General features: G+C 32.1%; 1 protein-coding gene across 1 annotated transcript; it reads left to right on the top strand.

Annotated features, from left to right (window-relative positions):
* The first annotated feature begins 16,937 nt into the window (after window positions 1–16,937).
* LOC140444491 (uncharacterized) lies at window positions 16,938–17,348 on the top strand. Its single transcript, XM_072536249.1, has one exon. It carries the CDS (start codon window positions 16,938–16,940, stop codon window positions 17,346–17,348), a length of 411 nt encoding a protein of 136 aa, XP_072392350.1.
* Window positions 17,349–23,542: the final 6,194 nt, after the last annotated feature.

The following is a 23,542-nucleotide window of genomic DNA, read 5'->3' as shown; positions in this document are numbered from 1 at the left end:
GCTTTTGCACTAATTAACACTTTACACTAACTCAAATGGTTTTCTTCCTTTGATTCGTAATTCCTTTCTTTTCTTTTTAATATGGACTTTCCAGCGAAGTCTTGCATCAAGTGTCCAGCTCATTTATTCTAATTGAAATATTTTGGATTTTTTTATTTGTAAAACTAACGTACATCGATCTAGATTCATTCAGTTTAATTTTCCATTTTGTAGTCCAATTATGAATTTTATTTATTTACAATTGCCGGTTTTCATGGTGAGCAGTGAACGTGGCTCCTAGAATTCTTCTTTCCTTTTCTAATCTCTACTTCCCATACATTCAAGGTAAGGTTTCTTCTTTAAAAAAGTATTTTTTCCTGAATATATATATATATATATATATATATATATATATATATATATATATATATATTTGTTGTTGATAATTTGCAAAAAATAAAATTTTTATAAAATAATATAAAGGTTTCTTCATTGCTTTATAATTAAGATATATATATATATATATATATATATATATATATATATATATATATATATATATATATGGATTTTTTTTCAATATTTAACCGTTTTCTTGTTAAATATGTTTTACTTATATAATTTTCATAAAAATACATCCGTTATATTCAGCAAATGATTAGGATATACTAGTACGTATCTGGAACAAAGTTAATTTGAAAAGCGTATAGTGATAAACACATTGATTGCGCTAAAGTTTCTCGCTGTTTGTGGTTTCAATTAGAAGGTAGGAAGTTGAAAGAATTGAAACTTCATTTACTGTGGTCGCAATTGAGGTCTTTCTCTTTGATTTTTCAGTCAGTTAGTCTAAACAAATTATTCCGATGTTAAACATTGCTTTAATTGAATTGCAGTTCTTGTTTGTAGTTGTTAGCACTTACAAAAACCCAATACGTATTGAAACATTTTAGGAATGATTGGAGCGGTTTTCAGTACAATATTTAAATTAGGATCAAATTTTAATAAAATAATATTCAATTGTTTTTTTTTTATTTTTGATTGATAAAATCTTGGTATATATTTAAACGCATTTTATCTATTTATTATAAAAAATACTTACTGGACGATTTTTAGATAACGTTAAGTCTATAGATTTTATATTAATAATAAACCTCAGGAAGTAGTCCTTATTTTGATCGATCCTGACAAATTGTGAAATTTACAGAGTCATAACAATCGTAAAATTCTTACACTACACTATTATACAGTGATATAGTGTTAGTTCATTGTATATCAAAGAAATAAGATTAGTGAGTATATATTTTATTATTATTAAAGTAATATGTGATCACAGTATCTTAGAAATACAGTACATAAATTATAATAGCCATTTATCAACTCTAGTTTTTATCATCAAAGTTAAGTACCAAAACCTGAAGAAAACAGGTCTCTAGTTAAGATAATCAAATGGTGATTAAAAATGAAATTTGATGAATGAACTTGCTGGAAATAACGATGAATTATCTCACTACTACTTTTATCTTACTTAGCTGCAGCTAGTAAACAACAAGAACCAATCTATTCATCCAAACTACAAGCAACAGTTTTTAATTCTCTCACGTATACGTCGATGAGTTATCCAAGAAATTTTACATTTAGTTAAAAACAAAATAAACATACAATTTATTACAATGGAATATAAACGGGTTTTATACCCATTATGATATACTAAAAATTTAAGTTAATAATCTTTCACCTGCTATTATTTGTCTTCAAGAAAAAAATTTTAAAGATAAACATTGCCATACATTTAATAACTTTTTCAACTTTTTATAAAAGTAGAAACAGCCAGGAAAAAGCAAGTGGTGGAGTGGATATTTATATTATTAACACCCTTGAAGCATAAACAATTCCTCTTAGAACAGACATTAAAGCTGCAGCCGTCTCAGTTAAAGCTTCCCAATGCATTATTGTATGCTGTATTTATGTTCCCCCAAAGACAGTCCTCTCCTTAACTGACTTAAAAGCACTCATTTCACAAACAACTATGCTCAGGCTAATAGGAGATTTTAATAGTTACAACCCAATGTGGAGCTCAACAAATTCAATAAATTCCAAAGGAAAACTAATCGAAGAGTTGCTAATAACAGAAAACTTACACATACTTAGTGATGGACGCCCAACCAGATTTAATGTACATAATGGTACAGTAAGAGATGTATCGGTTTTTGACCCAACTCCTTCAATCGCACTTATCTGGGATCCTTAAACCCTTTTTATATGGAAGGGACCATTGCCTAATAAAAATAATTGTATTTTCTGGTAATATTCCCGTTGATGAGTACCAATTAGTCGAAAAAATATTTGAGTAAAGACGCTGAGACCATATAAATAAACATAAAATAACTAAAGACCAGTTTTGACAACACACATGGTGGAACACAGAACATCAGAATGCAATCAAGCAATAAAACGTATCTTTTTTTAACAATATGAAAAAACATATTAACGTAACTAACATCATTGGATACAAAAAAAAGAGCAATATTTAGCATATGCTAAATATAATAACAAAACTGTGCCTTTTATTACTCATAATGTAATAATAAAACCCAATGAAATAGCCAATGCTCTTGCTGCATATTTCGAAACAAACTCCTGCAAAAGCAACTATTCCGAAGAGTTTATACTACACAAAATCATCACAGATAATAACAGGTCAATTGTAAAGATTAAAATAATGGGCCTTACAATATTTCTTGAACTTTAGATAAACTTAACTTTGCCATTAATACTACTAAAAATTCTTCTCCTGGACCTGATAATATACCTTTAATTTTCTTGGAAAAATGCCATACAACGCTCAACATGTTTTTCCAAAAATCTTTAATCGAATATGGTTAAATAATATCTTTATAACTTCCTGGAGCAATTCAACAATTATACCTTTTCTCAAACCTAACAAGAAAGTGAAATTTCCTTCATCATCATCATCCAGCCCCATTTTTCAAAAAAATAAATTATTTTATTCAATTATTTCTAAAAATAGTACCTATTGGTTTATATATTGCTTTGGAAATAAAATATCCCAAATAAACTAGGTTTTATTTTTTCCTACGCGGGTGGCTTTTTCTCTAATTTTAATCAAAATTAGGTATATTATGATGCCAATATGCTTTGTTGAAAAGTGTACCGAAAATTTTCCATGACATCATATTTTATGTAAAACAATTTTTAAACAAATTATAAAGAATTGCTTTCTTCGTTTCAAAACCACCCTTTCGTTTCAAACCTGTTTTTAAGAAGCATAGGCTATTTTAAGACAAAAGTTATTCTTCTGATTTTTATGTAAAATGCTAACTTCACGCTTAAAATGCAAATAATAGCAAACGAGGCCAATTTTAGAGTTTTTCGATGCCATTATTTAATAGACTAAACATCAAATTAAAAAAAAAGAAAAATATGAGATAAAGGTTAGTCCAGAAATGCTTAATTCTATTTTAATTTTATATTGGAAAGGTCAGTTTCAAATATCCATAAACAAATTGATATACTATTGCGTTTCGGAATATATAGACCTGACGAACGTCTAATCTTTAATGTTTGAAACACATTGTTAATTTTTACCCACAAGCTAAATTTTGTTTTACTCGAAAGAATATGATGCTGTTATATTACAGTAGAAATTTTTTTAAAGTTTACAACGAGAACCTGCTTATTAAAAACGAAAGAATAAATTAGTTTAAACTGAAAAGGACATTTTTATTTTTTGAAAAATTGTTATAAATAAACAGCTAACTGTGGTAAACTTTGGAAAAACTTTCTACTGTAATGTTTTAGTAATCATATTCGTTAGATTAAAGTGAAATTCAGCTTGTGGATAAGAAATAAGCAATGTAATTCGAACGTTAAAATTTAGACGTTTGACAAGTTTATATAACCCTAAACAAAACGGTATATCAATTTGTTTACGGACAATTTAAACTGGCTTATGCCTTATAAAATCAAACTAGACTTGAGCATATTGAAACTGTTGAATTAAGCTTTTAAGTAATTTTTTTTTGTTTTTAAATTCGATATCCGATCTACTGAAAAATGGCATTAAAAAATGTTAAATTCGGTTTTTTTTTGGCATTTTTAATTGTTCATTTTCGTTTTTACTCCAATCGTCAAAGGCCAAAATGCCACTCAACCTCTTAAAATCACACGAACAAACTGAATTTTGATGTGAATGTCAATTTTGAAATCCCAAAAAGAATGCAAAATCGTTTACCACTTCTACCCCCGTGCTTAACCCCGAAATCTTCCTCGTAGGGAGAGAAATGGAAAACGTCGATTTCCTAAATATCTGTCCGTCTTAGAAAAAGATACTTTAAACAAAAAATGTAGCTGAGGCAATTCTGAAGAAAAATGTTTGTATGAATTTTTCGTGTACAATGAACCGTTTTCTCAGAAACAACGCTTTAAGTAACCTGTGTCTTTAAATGTAAGTTACGCGCGCGCAATCAATTTTTTTAATAAAATTTGTAATAACTTGATGGTAAAAGTTCCATATCTTTTATTCAGAGTGCTCTCTCGCCAAAAATCGAAAAGCTTTTTAAAGGTACGGAGTTCAGCTTTTGTAAGCAATTTCTGTGTTTTGCTGCAAATTAAGTGAGTTTCTATAAAGCTGTTAAATAAATAACTATTCCGCGCTTGTTGCAATTTTTAATGATTCTCATAAGAATAATAAAATTTATTACTTCGATTGACCGGTCGCTGTGGAATTTTCATTGCTAAAGTCTTATATTTATAACATATGTAACATAAAATTTTGATTTTAAGTTTTTGCCACAAATATGAGGCATTTGAAGCATACCTGAAAACGCTGAATTTACTTTCACATTACGAATGATTTCACGAAAAATAAATCCACAAAGACGGCATGGTGGTGATCATATTTAGGGTCGTTCGATAAATTTTTGAAAAATATTGAACAGCTTTTTTCAGTTCTTTATTTGGAAGAGTACTTTAAGATATAAGACCGTTTTCATAATTTTCCTAGGACATTAGGATAAGTTTTTTTCCTGATTATCCATTAAAATTTCGAAACAATCTGTCGAATAAAAATTACTTATTTTTAAAAAAAAAATCCAAATCTGCAATCAAAAATTGGGGTTCTTATTTAAGGTTAAAATTCCCAGTTGGTGCGGTGGGGGGTCCTATTTGGTATCATTCTATAGATTTTAAAAAAATATTTAATACATGTTTTTCAGTTTTATGATTCGATGTAAATTTCGCGAAATTTTCGACTATTCCACTTGTTTTATCACATCCAGTATATACATATCAAATCAATTGAATACTTAATAACTGAATAATATCAAAGTTGGTTTTACCCTATATGTATATATATATATATATATATATATATATATATATATATATATATATATATATATATATATATATACACTTGAGTGCAAAACAATCGACACAAAAGTGATATTTAAGATTACACCTTCTGTTTCAATGTAAGAAGTATGAAAATAAAAAAAATGTAATGTGCAAACAATAACTTTATTATTGAAATTACAAAAACTGCTATTGCATTATTTGGAAGACGCATTATAAAAACAATATGCAATACGAAGGGAGTTTCCTAAATATTCATGATTGGAACTAACGCAAGAAAGACGTTATGAACGGAGAAATCATCAATTACAAAATGAATTTTTTTATTTTTCAGTATTTGATAGTACCACCCCTACTACTAATTACACTTTGCAATCGATTTCGCATGGATCGGATGACTTTTATAATAAATTCTTAAGGCATTGCTTCCCATTCATCATTAAGCTCAGCTCTCGATTCCGTTATGGTCCTTGGTGCATGATTTATGTCCTGGACCCTTCGTTTACGCTCATCCCAAACATGCTCTATTGGATTTATGTCCGCGCTCAACGTAGACCAATTTATTGTAGGTATACTGATCTCAGTCAGATAAGTGGTGGTGACTCGTGTGGTATGGCATCGTGCCTTATCGTGCATTAAAATAATGGCATCACCAATAAATCCCGCGTATGGAACCACATATTCCTTTAAAATGTCTCTGATATAACGATCCGCCGTTAAAACTTCTCAACGTCCTCCACCAGGCACGAAAACCAACTCGGATTGTCATCCATGGAAATGCCTGCCCAAAACATACAAGAACAGTCTTCATATGACACAATTTCTTGTATACAACATTGAGCAAATCGCTCTTCTGGCCTTCTATAGACTCAACGCCTCTTGTCGTTGCCATGTAGGTATTCCTATTTTCGTCGGAGAATAATACCTGACTCCATTGATAGTCGTCCCAATTCAGATGTTCTCGAGCAAATTCTAATCGCCTTTTCTTCTGGACTGCAGTTAGCTTTTAACTCGTAGCTGCTCTTTTTAGTGTCAGGTTGGCTACCTTCAGTCTCCTTCTGACTGTCCAAATACTGGTAACTACACCTCGGACCTCTCTAAGCTCTTCTTTGATATTAGCACCAGTTAAATGTCGATTTCTCAGGGATTTCGATACAAGAAATTAATCGTCTCTCTCCGTTGTTATTCGTTTACGGCCTCCTCCTTAGTGGCGGACATAATCACCGGTATCTTGGTACCGACGATACACTCGGGACACAGCAGATTGGCTTAAATTTAGTCGATTTGCCACGGCCCTCTGACTCAGGCCTTCTCACAATAATGCTACTGCTTGAGCTGCTTTGACCGATGTGGTATCCATTTGTAATGCAGTTGCGAACTTAGAGACTGATGTATTAGTGGGTTGCTATGGAAATTGTTATGTACGATGTTAACCGAACGTGTTGTTAACCGAACGAAGTCGGTGCGTGTCGATTTCAATGACTTCAAATTCTGACCCCCTCTCTACGTGTTGCATTATTTACTTGTAATAAGTCATCGGATTGACCAAAAACCAAAACTTTTTTAAAACTCAATAATGAGATTAATGATTGTATACTAAATATTTTTAAATTTACACTTTTTAGATTGAAACAGGATACATACTTTCGCAAAATAATTTTGAGTCGATTATTTTGCACTCAAGTGTATATATATATATATATATATATATATATATATATATATATATATATATATATATATATATATATATATATATATATATATATATATCGGTATTTAGGTGCCACGCCCTTCCGGTAGGGATCTATGGAGGAGTATCACCGAGCCGCAAGCCCTTATCTCTTTCCGTACTGCTTCACCATAGGCCGATCAGACACCAGCATATTCTAGATGAAGCCCCAGATTCATCTAGAATTTTAAACTGCTGCGTTAGCTTTTTTTATTTTTCTATACACCGAGCTGGAGCTCGAACCCACATCCACTGAACCATTCGACAGCGAAGCGAATGAGAATCGGCCGCCTAGCCCGCCTGGCTATCTGACCGAAAATCGATTTATCTTTTTTTAATCTTCATATATTTCATATGCATAACTAAGAACTAATTAATTTTGATTAATATTTTTTAATTGCTCATTATTTGACGTCCACTTTGGAGCCAACTATATTGATCCATATTGTGCACGATTAAGGCTTAATTTTATATTATATTGTATCTATTACATTAAAACGAAATCTGTCATTTACGATAAATAATGTTATATCTATGAAAATAAACTTAAGTCGATTTTCCCATCATCAGACAGACGACACAAGGTCATTAATTAGGGTCTATTAGCCATATGCATCCGATCATATAATTAGTAGTTGTTCGAAGCGATGAATCAAATTACCAATTAAGCAGCTATTTTCCACAGGTACTGCATGATTCATTACAGTCGTTATTATTTCACGTGAGTTGGTTTTGCCTTATCGTCTAAACTGTTGACAAACATAGATTTCTGCACTTTTTTTCTGCAATTTTTAGTCGCTTTCTTTCTAATTATCTTTTTTGCATAAGTAAATGCCTGCGTACAATTAAAATATTGTGTTTGAGTAAGTTTAAATAAAGAGTAAGAAGTATTTCACGGATCGTAAGGTATAAAATCATGGAACAATGTGAGAACAGTAAAAATTATTTTTAATACATATCAGAAACAAAAATAAACAACTAATTTATATTTTTTACTATGTTTGATAGTGGTTGATGATTCTTTAATAAAGCTCAAAAGAGGAGGGATTTCGTGATCTGAGCTATGCATACGATCGAATTATGGGAGTTATAGCCATGTCGTATTATTGTTGAATGATGGTTTAAACGTAGTAACTACCCTAAGTTTTGAAAATACATTCTGCGATACAGTCTCACTGCAGTCAGCCTTAAAGTTAATGCTGATATTTTCTTTTCTGCAGATAAATGTAAGTAGGATCGATCTACAACGTGACTTTACGATAAAACACGCTTAGCGTCTAAAACACGGCCACATGACTGACCATTTAGCGATTTGAAAGGTTGAAAAAAATATATTGATTAATATGCTGACATAAATTATATCTGTAATAGAAGATTCCAGGGTTAAGCCGTTGATTGAATATCTGAATATTCGGATATTTAATCAACGGTTACCATCAAGAATTATTGTAAGTTGACATAAAACGAAATGGCACAAATTGTACAATGTGACCTCTCATCTTATACGGATGGGTCAAAAATACACGAGAAATAGGAACAGGAGCTACTGGTTTTAACAAAAAACTATCAACAGCCCTTGGAAATAACTCTGCAATAATTTAGCTAAAATATTTCTTGTTTAAGACAGCCAAGCTGCACTGTATGTAAGTCTAGAGTTTATTAGTAAATCTTATTGTCAAATCAAAATCAAAATATGCAAAATCAAAACTTAGTGTGGATGCCACAGCATCAACAAGTTGTTGGTAATGAGATTAATGATATTTTTGCTAAATTAAAAAAGGAGGTAATACTCTTTTTATTAAACCAGAACTCAATTATACGGTGTATAAAAATTCTACATAATGAAAAATACCATAAAATGTAAAAAGGTACTTAATGCATTCACCTGGGAATATTACATTCAAGCATAAAGGTTATTATAATCTTACCCTTCAAAAATACTCTTGGGACCTTGAAAAAAACACATGCACACGTATTAGATTATTCGCAGGTATCTTTACTAAACACTACCCACTGAAATATCTCTATAAATGGGAAATATGGAAAGAACTACATACAGATTCTGAAAAAATGGCTAGAAAATGGTTAAAATATATTATCTGCAAGACAGAGTAATTATTCACCAATGCCATAAGTACCTGAAACCCTAAGTTTTTAAAAAATATCACCAGGCAACAGCCATCTCCCCTAAAGAATAATAGAATTTTTAAATCTATTATCTAGAGTTATTGAACTACACATATACCATGCGGTCCATATGTATGGAATAAATTCATTGAAACATTTTCGTTAAATACCATTCTCTCTCCTGTTGCCGACAAGAATGTAGCGTAGAATCTTTTTAAATAATTTTAAACTGTTTGTCCTTGTTCTAGTGTAGTGTTTTGTACAGTTTATGTTTCAATTTCATGTTTATTACATTCTGCGCTTGCTGGATAGCCCAAATTTGACGAAGTAAGTTTAAAACGTTAATCACAAAAAACGTTTCTTGGCTTATTTCAGATGTCCCTGATGATGCTGTAGAAAGCTAAAGTACTTGAAGAAGATTTGATTATTAAAATTGTGCTCGATATTTGCCTTTAATTTTTCAAAGTAAATTCATTTTTAGCGTTTGTATGTACTATGTGAAAAAAACCTGAAACAGGTCGATTTTTGTTACAGTTGACAATTTACAGTATGAAAATATTATTCCTCTCCAGCAGCCCCTTTGAGTTATAAGCACCCCCTCGAAAATTTTTAGTAACAAAGGGGTTCGTGTGGCACCTTAATAGAAAGGGATTTCAGTATTCTGTTCAGCAATATAAAAAATGTTCAGTTTGTGCAATCATAACTGAGAAAAATGATTTTTACACTTAAATTAAATGTTCAACTTGACCACTATTATTTACTTCTTTACAGATATTTGGTATGACCTCGGGGGTTATTTTGTTAATTCATTCTGTTATCCCAACTTTTAAACCAGCAATATTGCCTGGTCTATTAAAATATACTTTAGAAATAATCAGGTATTTTCATATCTGTTCTGCTAAACATTAGGGAAAAAACTTTAAAGATAATAAAATATTAGTCAAAAAGCTAAATAAACAATAATTGATATGAATCTAGTAGGCTGCTGTAATTTAGGTATTTAAAGTTACTAAAAGACGTCAGTACAATATTTGTGCGCGTATTAAATTTAATCATAGCTCATTTGTCTGAGACACAAAGAATAAACATTAAACAAATTTTAATTATGATTGATTGTGGTAATAAAACAAGAATTCAAAAGGAGGTTTGTGAAATGTTTAATAATAAATACCCTGGTCAACAAGTTTCACAATCTACAGCAAAATTAAACAAAAGTTTCGTTATACTCAACATGTAAAAAATATTAAAAAACCAGGTAAAAATGTTAAATTTACTGTTGAAAAAAAGTTAGATGTACTACGTAGAGATTAAGAAAAATCCGCATAAGACAACTGGAGACCTTGCCGACGTCAATGGTTAATCCGCCGTAATTAAAACATCTATTTTGAGAGTTTTGCATAAAAAAAAATATCACCCTTACAAAGTTCAGTTGGTTCAGGAGTTAAACAAAAATGATCCTGATAAAAGGCAAGAGTTCTGTGAAATTATGATGGACAAAATGAACACAGATTTGCAGTTCATAAACAAAATAGTTTTTCTCTGATGAATCGACGTTTCATATAAACGGAACGGTTAACAAACAGAACTGTAGATATTGGAGCAGAGAAAATCCTCACTGGATGTGTGAGACTTACACGCAATATCCTAAAAAAGTTAACGTTTGAAATGGTATTATTAACAATAAAATTATTGGTCCTTATTTTTTTTAAGGGGAACAGTTAATGGTGAGGTTTATCTAGATTTCTTAAATAACTTTTGAGTGACTACATTACGAAGATTTTTTTCTGGTGTTAATCATCCAAATGAGATATATCGATCTATTTACTACTAACAAGACGGAGATCCACCGCATTTTGCACGTATAGTTAGAAATTATTTAAAGGAGGTTTTTCCCAATAGGTGGATTGGAAGAAGTGGAACGATCAAATCGCCGGCTAGATTCCCCGATTTGACTTTTCTCGTTTACTTCTTATGGGATTATTTAGAATCTAATGTACATTTTAAGAGACCAAACAATACTGCTGATTTGAAAGTTAGAATAACGGAAAAAATTAACAAAATAACGAAGTCGTACAAAATGTTGTACGAGAATTCCAAAATCGCTTCGGTTATTGTCAAGAAGTGGATGGTGATCATCTTCATTCAACCTTAAGTTTGGTGATAGAGACATGATCAAAATTTTACATCTTAAAAATGAATTTTTTTAGTTACTATTGCACCAAACTTAAAAAACTTTAAATTGTGTAACATAGGACTAAAATCTCTTTCTAACAAGGTGGTGCCATACGACCCACTTTGTTATTTACAATTTTCGAGGGAGTGCTTAGAATTCAAAGGGTGTGTTGGAGGGGTATAATATTTGCATACTGTAAAGTGTCAATTTAAGAATAAAAATCAACCTATTTAAGGTTTTTTTACATAGTACATAAGAACGGTAAAAATGAATTTATTCCATACATATGGACCTCATGGTATATGAAGGTTATATATAAAGATCTAATTTATATTTTTTAGTCAATGTAATGTAGTATTTGATAAAATGTCCCCTTTCATATAATAATAATTATTAATCGAAAGATATAAACATGATATTTTGCGACATAAATAAATAAACCTCAAGTGCAACGAAAATAGCATAGAACAAAACATATTTTCATTTTATTCTTAGTACTTGGGACTTTTTTTATACTGTTTAATTATTTTTGTCCTACAGTAAATATCATTATGTATTTTTCAGCCAAAGCACGCAAAAAGTGTTTTAGTGCATATCAGCAAAACTCATACAATATTATCAACTAACATGAAATTTTCCTTGCCGACCTTTTTGCCAGAGCTTTCGACAAACTAATTTGTCCGGAAAGGCAGTGACCTCGTTAATCAAGTAGTTTGTCAACAAAGAACTTTAAAACTCTTTAAATAAGCGGTTGTGCCATGTTCGTCAGTTAAACTTACTTTCTATCTACTTTAAAACATACCGTTTAAACGTATTCCTTTTAGCACGGAAAGTAACTAGCAGTAGAGCATGGTATTTAGACGTATTCACGTATTTAGAAAAATGTAAGGATATTTAATTTAAAGAAAAAATTATTTTATAAAAAAGTACATTTTCTCTATAAACTATTTTATACAAATTATAGGAACATGATTCGTCAAAAATATTAAATAAAAGATTTAGTAATTATCTTTTTCTTTTTAGTTTTTATATTTTTTTTGTATTAGTTTAGTCGTCAGAGATTTGATCTCTAAAAATCTTACTAAATCAACCCTAATTTTACTGAGAATGTAATTAAGTTCCCTTCAAAAATATGCAAAAATGTTTAAAAAGGGCTACTTTTCGGCTGCCCCATAAAATCCCACTCGTAGGGGAAGAAAAAAATCAATTTAGCAATAATTTCGACGTCGAGCGCCGTAGAAAAAATATTTTAAATAAAAACTATAACACGCTTGAAGAGAACGGTGATTTTGAACACCAGTTACAAGTGCGATATTAATTTTAAATAAAATTTGTATCAACTCGACGGTAAAAATTTAATATCTTTTGATTAGAGTATCATATCGACGAAAACAACAAAAATCAAAATTTTTTATATACAGATTTTATGATGGTGCTAAATAAATTAGTTTTGTGCGATTTTTGCCATTTTTTATTGTTTTTATGAGACTAATGAAATGTACTACTATCATTGACCGGTAGTAGTGGATTTTTCATTGGTAGAGCCTGTTCGGCTCACGATTAATTTACCGTGAGATATATTTGCTATAAAATACTATTTTATCAAATTAAAATAATATACGACTATAATTTTGATAGAACTTTTATTGACTAAGCTAAACGTGTGTACAGAACTGAGATTCAAATGATACTCTGAAAATACATTACAAAGCGTCTAGCAGAAGCCCCTAGTGGAGGGGAGGTCGTTTCTAAAGACTGTACACTTTTATCTTGGGAAAGCAAGTATTGTCCTTCTCAGAAATACGTAAATACTTAGCGGGCACGAGAAAAATAAACCGCTTGACTTGATTAACTGTAAATGTTAAAACTACCTAATTTCTAAAGACCCGGATTATTATCTACAATTTTTTCCCAGAAGTATGTAAAACTGATACACATTTTAATCTTTTAATAGATTTCTGGAAGCTAATTTACCAAAACTTCAAGAATTACCGATATCAATCTAAAATAATAAAGTAAAGCTGATTAGAAGTGGATACAACTTCTTCACGCAGTGTCTGTACTCTCCAGTTTTGGTTTTCAAATTGCTACTCTGACAATGCCGTCCTCCCCAGGGTGCACCGACGTGATGCGTCCAACTGCCCATTGTAACTGTGACAAATTGTCCTCAAGAATTAACACCAAAGCGTGGACCACTATTACATTATCAGTAGCATTAACATTATTGCTGCTGATCAATTGATGAAGATATTCCTTATACCATCGTTTCCAGAAGTGCTGCTTCAACTGCTGGGCGTGCTGCCAAGCTGATAATTTATTGGCTGACATATCCAAAAAGTGAGTCTCAGGATAGCTTGTCATCGGACCTCCAATTAAAAAATGTCCAGGGGTAAGGGGAAGAAGGTCATTTGGGTCAGACGACTTAGGAGAAATAGGACGAGAATTTAATATTGCTTCTATTTCAATAAGACAGGTTTTTAATTGTTCATATGTTAGCAAAGTATCACCTACAGTGCGAATTAAATGTTTCTTGAAGGACTTAACCGCGTCTTCCCAAATTCCTCCAAAGTGGGGAGATTTGGGCGGTATAAAATGCCAAGCGAACCTTTCAACATCCAAAAATTTTCTAATGGCATTTTAATAATCTGATGAGTTAAATAATTCATACATCTCGCGACTTGCTCCCACGAAATTTATAGCGTTATCCGAATATACTTCTGCACATTTTCCTCATCTAGCACAAAAACGGCGAAAGCTAGCTAAAAATGCTTCGGTGGTTAAGTCGCTTACTAGTTCTAAATGAACTGCTCGTGTAGATATGCATACATACACTGCGACGTATACCCTTAATCATCTACGATTGCGGAACTTTTTCTCCTTGATAAACAAAGAATCTCAATAATCGACTCCAGTTTTAAGAAAAGGTCGAGAAGGAGTTACTCGGTATTCGGGAAGGATACCCATTTTATGATTACCCGGACGAGGTTTTACGTAAAAACAAGGGATGCATCGATGTAAAATTTTTCGAATTACATTACGTCCTTCTAAAGGCCAATAAATTTTGGCGTACAAAGTATAAGGTGGTTTGGGGACCAGCATGTTTTAATTTTACGTGTTCTTCACGTATAATTATTCGAGTAATGTAATGATTAGCTGGCAGCAAGATTGGATGTTTTCGACTCAGATAACGAGGATCGATTAAGTCTGCCACCAACCCTTAAGATTCCGTTGTTATCTAGGAATGGATTCAAAGGCACCAATTTACCTTTACCAATAACGAAACCCTTGTTTTTTAAAGAATTAATTTCTTTTGAAAATTCCAAAAATTGCGTCATTTTAATTATTAAAGATTGCGAATTGACCAACTCTCGAGCATTTGGCTCGTTTAAATTGCGATTATCTTTTCCCTTCAAATTTTCTTTGAAAATAAATCGACGAACATAGGCAATCACGCGAATTAATTTATGCATCGAGCTGTATTTTTCGAAAATATTATTATTATTCAACAAAACCTGCATACACTTTATTGACTGAGGCCTTACCAATTTTAGTTCGGGAATTTCGATCGAATCCAAAACTCCTTTCGGCCATGAAGACTAGGTTCGTGATAACCAAGACGGACCGATTTGCCAAATATTATTTTCTAAAAATTTGGAGGGAAGTTGACCGCACGATAAAAAATCTGCCGGTTTGTCTAACGAGGAAACGTGCTGCCAATGACATCGACTAAAGTCAGAATCCAGAAATCTAGGGCTAGACAAGACAAAGCTACTTGTATTAAATAAATATGTACCTATTTATAATTACGTTAATTTTAATATGATTATTGTTGACATTTGGGTTATTATATATATTAATAGAATATACATGGTATTTGGTAACGAATGGCCATAACTTATTCTTAGATTCCTGAGATTAAAATAGGCCGATTTAAACTAACTTACTTTAGTACGAAAGTTGATAATAACCAAAATAAAGGGGGTCAAAGTTAAACTTTTATTTTTAAATATTTCGTGATAGGCATAGGATAACAACACGAAATTTGGTAAGCTGGAGTTTTTTGGAACGAGAAATAAAAATTCGCCACTAAAAATGATAAAGGACGCCACATACATCTTTCAGTGCTCGTTTAATACGTTCAATTTTTGTTATCTCCCACTCGACATACTTTTATAATCAAAATTTTTATTCTCTTAATATTTTTACTTAGAAAAGATATACTACATCGCTGTACAACCCATTACTTTTTATTATTGTTTTATAAATTTGAATTAATTACAATAAATAATAATTTTCGTTTAGAAGCCGATAGTTACACCTCCCTAAAACCGCGATAGTCGGTGAAAGTCGGCTACTCAGGTATTCAGTTATTTTGCTAATAAAGTAAATATCGTGTGATGACGATGAGTAGAATACTATTTTGCTGACGTCACGTTGCCCAGCAACCGTCGATTCTATTCGTCGTTGCTACGCAACGTGACGTCAGCAAAATAGTATTCTACTCATCGTGGCCCCACCGCAGGACATATCGCACATATCGATTAGATTATCTAAGCAGTGAACACTTATTTTACTGTTGTGAGTAATATGAAAAGTGAAAGCAGTAAAAGTAAACGAAGTCTAAATTTTTCGATGCAAGAAAAAACTATTATATTCAATGTGTATTGTGGACTCCGTGAAAGGAATGAAAGTGTGTCGGTCAACGATGTAGTTACCCTGTGTAGTGATTTGACTAAAGTTTCGACGAGAAGTGTATACAGAATTGTAAACAATTTTAAACAAAGTGAAGGCAAATTGAATGATGGATCTGTTGAAACCATTGAAACAGAGGTAGAAAACGCATTCAGCTTGAAGATCATACCAAATATGCTATTCAGAGGAAATTCCTTGCTTTCTTTTTTCTTTTTCGGAACGAAATCCCAACCTTAAAGAAAGTTGAAGTTGAAATAAATTCCGATAATTCAATACCCAAAATATCACGACGTGTTTTATTGCGAACATTAGAACAAATGAACATTCAATATATAAAAAGAAGCAGGAATAGTGTTCTTTTAGAAAAAGATGAAATCGTTTTGTGGCGGAGAAATTACTTACAAAAAATCCGAGAGTATCGTCGTGAAGGACGAAAAGTATACTATTTAGATGAAACTTGGCTAAATTAAGGTCATACTGTCTCAAAGGTGTGGCAAGATTTGGAAATTAAAAGTCGTCGACAAGCCTTCATTGAAGAGCTTTCATTAAAATTAAAAACACCAGTGGGCAAAGGACGGAGGCTCATAATAACACATATAGGCAGCGATTCGGGTTTTTTTGGACAACGCCTTGTTACTATTCGAATCCAAGAAAACCAACGATTATCATGAGGAAATGAACGCTCAAAGATTCGAAGGTTGGTTTTCAAATATTCTACCAAGCCTTGAAGCAAATTCTGTCGTTGTTATGGACAATGCGTCATACCACAGTCGACGGTTGGAGCCATCACCAACGACTGCCTGGCGAAAAGGTGAAATAATCAACTGGCTCTCTCAAAAAAATATACCATTCAATGACAACATGTTGAAAGTACAATTATTAAACCTCGCGAGGATACATATACCCGTTTTCAAGAAATATGCAGTCGATGAAATGGCTCGTGCAAACAACATAATTGTACATCGCCTCCCTCTTTATCATTGTGAGCTAAACTCTATCGAGCTTATATGGGCTCAAATAAAAAACCAAGTGGCAAGGGAAAACTTGAGTTTTAAAATGGAGGAGGTGAGGTGCTTGTTAGCTACTGCCATACAAAATGTCACACCTGAGTCTTGGAAAAATTGTATAAGACACACTATAACAGAAGAATATAGAATGTGGGACTTAGACACAAGAGTGAACATTTCGGTTGAACCATTAATTATCAATGTAAATAATAGTGATCGCGGTAGCTCTTCATCAGCCGACGAGTCGTCTTCATACGAGGATTAATATTTTAACTTCCTGTGGAGGTCGAACCATTTTATTAAGATGACTTTCGTATGTAAGTAAGTTTGTTTTGTTAACCTAGTTTTCAAACTAAAATACATTTTGTACCGATATACTTTGCTCTTAAAAAAAATGAATACTTCTTATATATATTAGGTATATTCGATTCGATTTATTTTATTTAATTATAATATATATGTGTGAGTGTTTATATGTTCACTAAAAGTAAAAGTTCACTTCATGTAATCGGCAAGTTCAGAATTGGATTTTCATAATTATGTAAATTAGTATATTTAAAATATAAGTAATTCCAATGAAAAGAAACCTTTCATTGAAATAACAGCAGGGTAAATCTCTCTACCTGCCTCTTTTATAATTAATTTTTGTAACAAACAAAAAATGTCATTAAAAAAAATTATAGTTTGTCATTAAATGTCATAGAAAGTTTCTTTGTCTCGTATGTTTTGTACAAACTTATGGAATTTGAAAGTAAGTGTTTTTTGTGATAAGAAGTATACATTTCAAAGTTAAATATAAGTCTCATATCATATTATATTAAGATTAATTTTTAAAAGTCAATGCAACAGTGTGAACGATAAGCTACTGAATGCTAAGCTAGGAAGTCAATGAGCAATTTATCTCTCTCTCTATATTATGACAATGTTGATCTACTATTTCTTTCTACCGGTTCTAGAATGCGATGTTGTCGTTACAAAGAATATTATCGTACTTTAGATGTTTTCTATGCATAAGTATTGTATATAAATATATTATACATAAATATTGATGTTACTAAATACATTTTAATATATACCTTAACAAATACAAAACCATCATTAATATGATAATTTTGCTGCATGTCAATGATTAAATGATAAATTGCTAGAATATCTATCATCACAAACTGGCAACGATGTTGTTGGTTTATCGCATTCACAGTTCGGAGAATTTACTGCCTACAAATTTGATTCTCAAGTATACTTAGTTTATATTGCAGCATAACTCCAATCGCGGTAACGATATTGATCTGATGGGGGCCACGCGAGATTTTGCACAAATCAATCGCACAAAAATATTTCCCCCAGCATCAACAGAACGACAATAAAGACAAGCGCCATAATATGTTTGCTGGCATCGCAAAGTCCATGAATTTGGATATTGACTGGATTTGGTATTGTAATACAACGAGAAAAATTTTAATGTTCGATGATAAGTTTTAATTGAGCCTGAATTGTCAACCATAAATCGTGAATTTTGAGCGAAAGTGATTCATCCCAGGTTACTCCCCATTTCCTGCTCATTTGCATAATTATTTTTGCGTATACGACAACTGGGCACAACAATCCCAGCAGATCAAACAATTTTGCGATTTGCGACAAAATAGAGCGTTTTGTTACAGTTGCGCTACTTGAAATGTCCGACTTATAACAAAGAGTATCTTCGCGAGAATTTCATTGAATTCCTAATGCCTTTATGGTGGCATCAGGATCTAGAGACATGTGAGTACTCTCATCGTGTTTATTTTGATCAACTATTACAGACCTATCATTTGATGCCCATTTTCGAAGAATAAAACCGCCTTTTTTTAACAATGCGATAAGATCTTCTCGCAAAGCGGACGCTGCTGCGAGAGTCTTTGCACCAGTGAGAAGATCATCGACGTAAAAGTCATTGTTTAATGCGATAGCTGCGATAGGATGCGTAAAACCCTCATCTGGAGCTAATTGCTTAAAAACAGTTGATAAATATGATGCTGGAGCCGTACCGTACGTGACAGTATTAAGAATTTACGTTTTGACTGGCTCTTGTGGATTTTTCCGAAATAAAATTTTTTGATTAACTGCGTCATCGGGACGTACAATAATTTGGCGATACATTTTCTCTGCGTTGGCTGCCAATACGAACATACGTTGACGATAACGAAGAAGAATGACAAATAAGTCATCCTGCAGTTTGTTTTAATACCGCGTGACGAGGAAGATAGAATCCAATTTCTTGGCCATTTACATCATTTGTATAAGATATGTGTGTTAATTTCTTATATTCAGTCAAAAAAGCAGAATACTCAAGGTGCGAAACAGAATCTTTACCAAAACGATTTTCTAGCGAATAAGTTTACCGCTTACTATTGTACGAATCACCTAATTTAGATTTTTTGTCATTAAATGGCAACCTTACGGTGTATCTACCATTAACATCTCGAGTAGTGTGACACTTGTAATGCTCTTCGCATGCCTTTTCTTCCGGTGACAAAATTTTGATGCTTGGCATTTCTTTCATTTCCAGAAGCGATTCAAATTGAAGTCCGACATTGGACTATTGAATGTAAGATGACACGAAATGTGGTGCAATCAAGACGAATTATTTATTTCACCTGCAACAATCCAACCAGTTGAGTTTTTTGGAGAACAGCATTAGGCTGATTTTTCAACGATATTTGAACTAGGTAGAGGAATACTTGGAAGGGATGTTGCCGGGAAGTTTGTTGCAAAATTATTTGCTACAGGAGCAGTTAATGCAATGTTGTTTTCGGATTGAATTTCTGTCGATGACGACGATGAAGGAAAGCTAGAAAATATTGGTTCTGGTGGTGTATCATCTACCGTTGACGATTTTAATTTTTCCGTAATTCGACCCGACAGCAACTTTGTGGCGATTGCGTATGTTTCATAATATTGTTCATCAAATTCTATACGATAATTAGTAAGTTCATCCGATTTTTTAAGTAATATTTCCAATTTCGTTTGAACGATTTCAAAAAGGAATACAGCAAAAAGGAAAGGATTAATTGAGTGGTTCGAATGACTTACTTTGAACTGGCGACTTTCGATACTTCTGGTGTTGACAGCTACGATTTGATTTGATGCTATGATGACCGTTATTGTTAATGGCACAGGAATACGACGACGATATGTGATGAATCCTTGCGAATTTCGACGAAAATGCAATGATTTATTCTTGATACACCTCACTCACGGCCACTTAACTTTGATTTAAAGCGATAAATTACAATATAATAAAAATCCCTATTTTTTCAAAAATAACTAATCTCAGTTCTTTAGTTACGACACGAAAACCACTAGTAAAATTCGGCTCGAATGAGGACCATGTTCGGCTCACGTTTAGTTTGCCGTGAGATATATTTGCTATAAAATATTATTTTAGGGGGAGTATACGGGGAAATAAATGGGACTGAAAGTTAATATTAATATTAACATGGAGATCTCGAGTACATGGAGATCTCGAGCAAAAAAGGAATAAGCACCAGGGGATCCTTTAAATTGGAGGTGGAGAATGGATCAGTTTTAGAATTCGAGAAGGTGGATGAATATATGTACTTAGGTACTCTTATTGATCAGACATGTAAAGAAGAAACTGAAATCAACCTGAGACTGACCAAGAGCAACAGGTGTGCTGGAGCCATGAGCAAAATAATTAAGGCCAAAGATATATCTCGTAATACAAAAATAAGAGTATACAAAACTATAATTAGACCCACAATGCTATACGCTGCCGAGACATGGACTATGAACAAAACCGTACAGAACACATTGGAAGCATGGGAAAGAAAGATTACTTCGCAGAATATTTGGTGGAAAAGTAGTAGAAGGAGAATGGAGAAGACGAACTAATGCAGAAGTGTATCAGTTGTATGCTAACCCTACAATAACAAATGTGGTGAAAAAACGTAGACTAGAATGGCTCAGCCATCTAGAAAGAATGCAAGGTAATAGACTAGTCAAGAATATTGCTTGGAGAGTACCTGAGGGCAAAAAAAAGAGAGGAAGACCAAGAAAGAAATGGAGAGATGCAGTGATGGAAGATGTCAGAGAGATGGGAATCAGAGATTGGAAGCTGTTAGCTAAGAATAGAAAACGATGGAAATTATCCATCCAGCAATGGGCCTAAAAGGCCTGTTAACGCTGTACATACATACATACGGGGAAATAAGAAGAAGGACTTTGAATATAAATACATGGAATATTTAAGGTTGGAGAAACAAGTCAGACTGAGTCATAGTAGTCACGACACAAAAGTATGGACACCTGCACAGAACGCCTGCAAATAGATAGCAAAAAAAAAAATAAAAAAATGAACTCCGGCCTCTAGAAGAAAACCAGGTAGACCAAAATGCTCATACGATGGAAATTAGAAAATAAGAAACGGCGCCACCTATAGACTAGTCTCATTATTTAGATATATATATATATATATATATATATATATATATATATATATATATATATATATATATACAGTGTGTTCGTAAAGTATGGAATAAATTCGATATTTCCTAATTGAAAAGCCATTTTAAAAAATTCAAAACACGCTGATTTTTAGGTTTAATATTCTACATTTTACAATTAAATTTCATTATAGAAGGTGAAGCACTTAGGATGTTGACGTCATCGCTTTTTTTTATGTAACATCCTCTATTTTAGGATATTTTTAGATCGATAAAATGAGCTGATTCCAAAAAAGTATAATACTCGGGGTCTAACGGATGTAATTTGGAAGATATGCGCTCAAAAATTTCATTTTTAATGATTTCTAATCTTAATAAATTATAAATAAATTATAATAAATAACTTGAAAGTAATCGAGCAATTAATACATGACTTTATCCTAAATACTGGAATTGTAGCCCTTGTTTTATTTTACCTTGCTTATGATTTCTTGAGAAATAATAATTATTTCTTTACGAATTCTTGTTTTAAGTCTTTAATATTTGCATATTTTGTTTTATAAACAACATTCTTCAAATGACCCCACATAAAATAATCCAAAGAATTGAGGTCTGGCGACCTCGCTGGCCATTCAATATGTCCACCTCTTCCCACCTGTTTCGTTTAGGTACCTTCAAACATCTACAGCATAATATGGAGGTGAACCATCCTGTTAAAACCATAAACTTTCATCAAGACCTCCAATACTAATTCTACTGGGGAATAAATTAAGTAAAGTAGGTACGAGATATCCCCTTAAAAACTGAAGGTATACTGGTCAGTTTAAATTACCTTGGAAAAAGTAGGGTTCGATGATTCTATTTCTTACAATGCCAGCCATACGTTTACCTTTCGTGGGTATTGTGCATGATGTTCCCGCATCCAGTTGGGTTTTTTTTTGCTCAGTATCTACAATTCTGACGATTGACCTTACACTTTATATGAATGTGGCCTGATCAGAAAAAGTAATATTTTGAACAAAGAGAGGGTTTCGGTGGCAGTTATCCATCATTGTTTCGCAAAATTGTATTCTTTTATCTGGATCATCTTCGTTTAATTCCTATACAAGTGTGCAACTAAAGGGGTGCCATTTTTCAAGTTTTATTACTTTGGTTACCGTTGTTTTGCAAAATATCGAGATCACGACTAACCTTACGAACAGAAGTGTGCGCATTTTCTTCAAAAGCAACTAGAACATCTAATGTTGTATCATAATTTACAGAGGGACGAGCTTCTTTAATGAGGACGAGTTTCTCAAAAATTCCTTTTCAATATTAGTTACTGTTAACTGCGTTATAGGTCTTTCTGGACATTCCCTCCCATTCCATCTAAGTTGGCGATTTGTCTCCATATCCAATCATCATGCGTATTTATATTATTTTCTTGACACTCAAATTAATTTCTACTTCAAATTAAATCTAAGCAATAATACAGAACATTCACAAATTAATACAATTATTCTACTACTTAATTGTTATTGAACGTTACTAAAAATAATTATTACATTTCACTAAAAACTAGTAATAGGCTACTTTTTTTGCAATTGATAATAAATAGTTTATTTTCTAAGCGTATATCTTTCAAATTATATCCATTAGACCCGGAGTATTACACTTTTTTGGAATCAGCTCATTTTTATCGATCTAAAAATGTTATAAAATATAGGGTGTTACATTTAAAAAAAGAGCCGATGATATCATCACCTTAATCTGTATCACCTTTTATAATGAAATTTTATTGTAGAATGTAGAACATTAAACTTAAAAATCGACGTGTTTTAGATTTTTCTAAAGGCTTTTCGTTTGGTATATATATATATATATATATATATATATATATATATATATATATATATATATATATATATATATATATTGTTATGGATCAGTTTATCGATCAGAAATAGAATAAAGAGTTTTTTTATTATTTTAATATACCGCGTGCATATAAGTTAAAATACAACCCTGTAAT

The sequence above is a fragment of the Diabrotica undecimpunctata genome, chromosome 6 (genome assembly GCF_040954645.1).
Source record: "Diabrotica undecimpunctata isolate CICGRU chromosome 6, icDiaUnde3, whole genome shotgun sequence".
NCBI lineage: Eukaryota > Metazoa > Arthropoda > Insecta > Coleoptera > Chrysomelidae > Diabrotica > Diabrotica undecimpunctata.
This window is presented reverse-complemented; position numbering and strand designations above follow the sequence as displayed.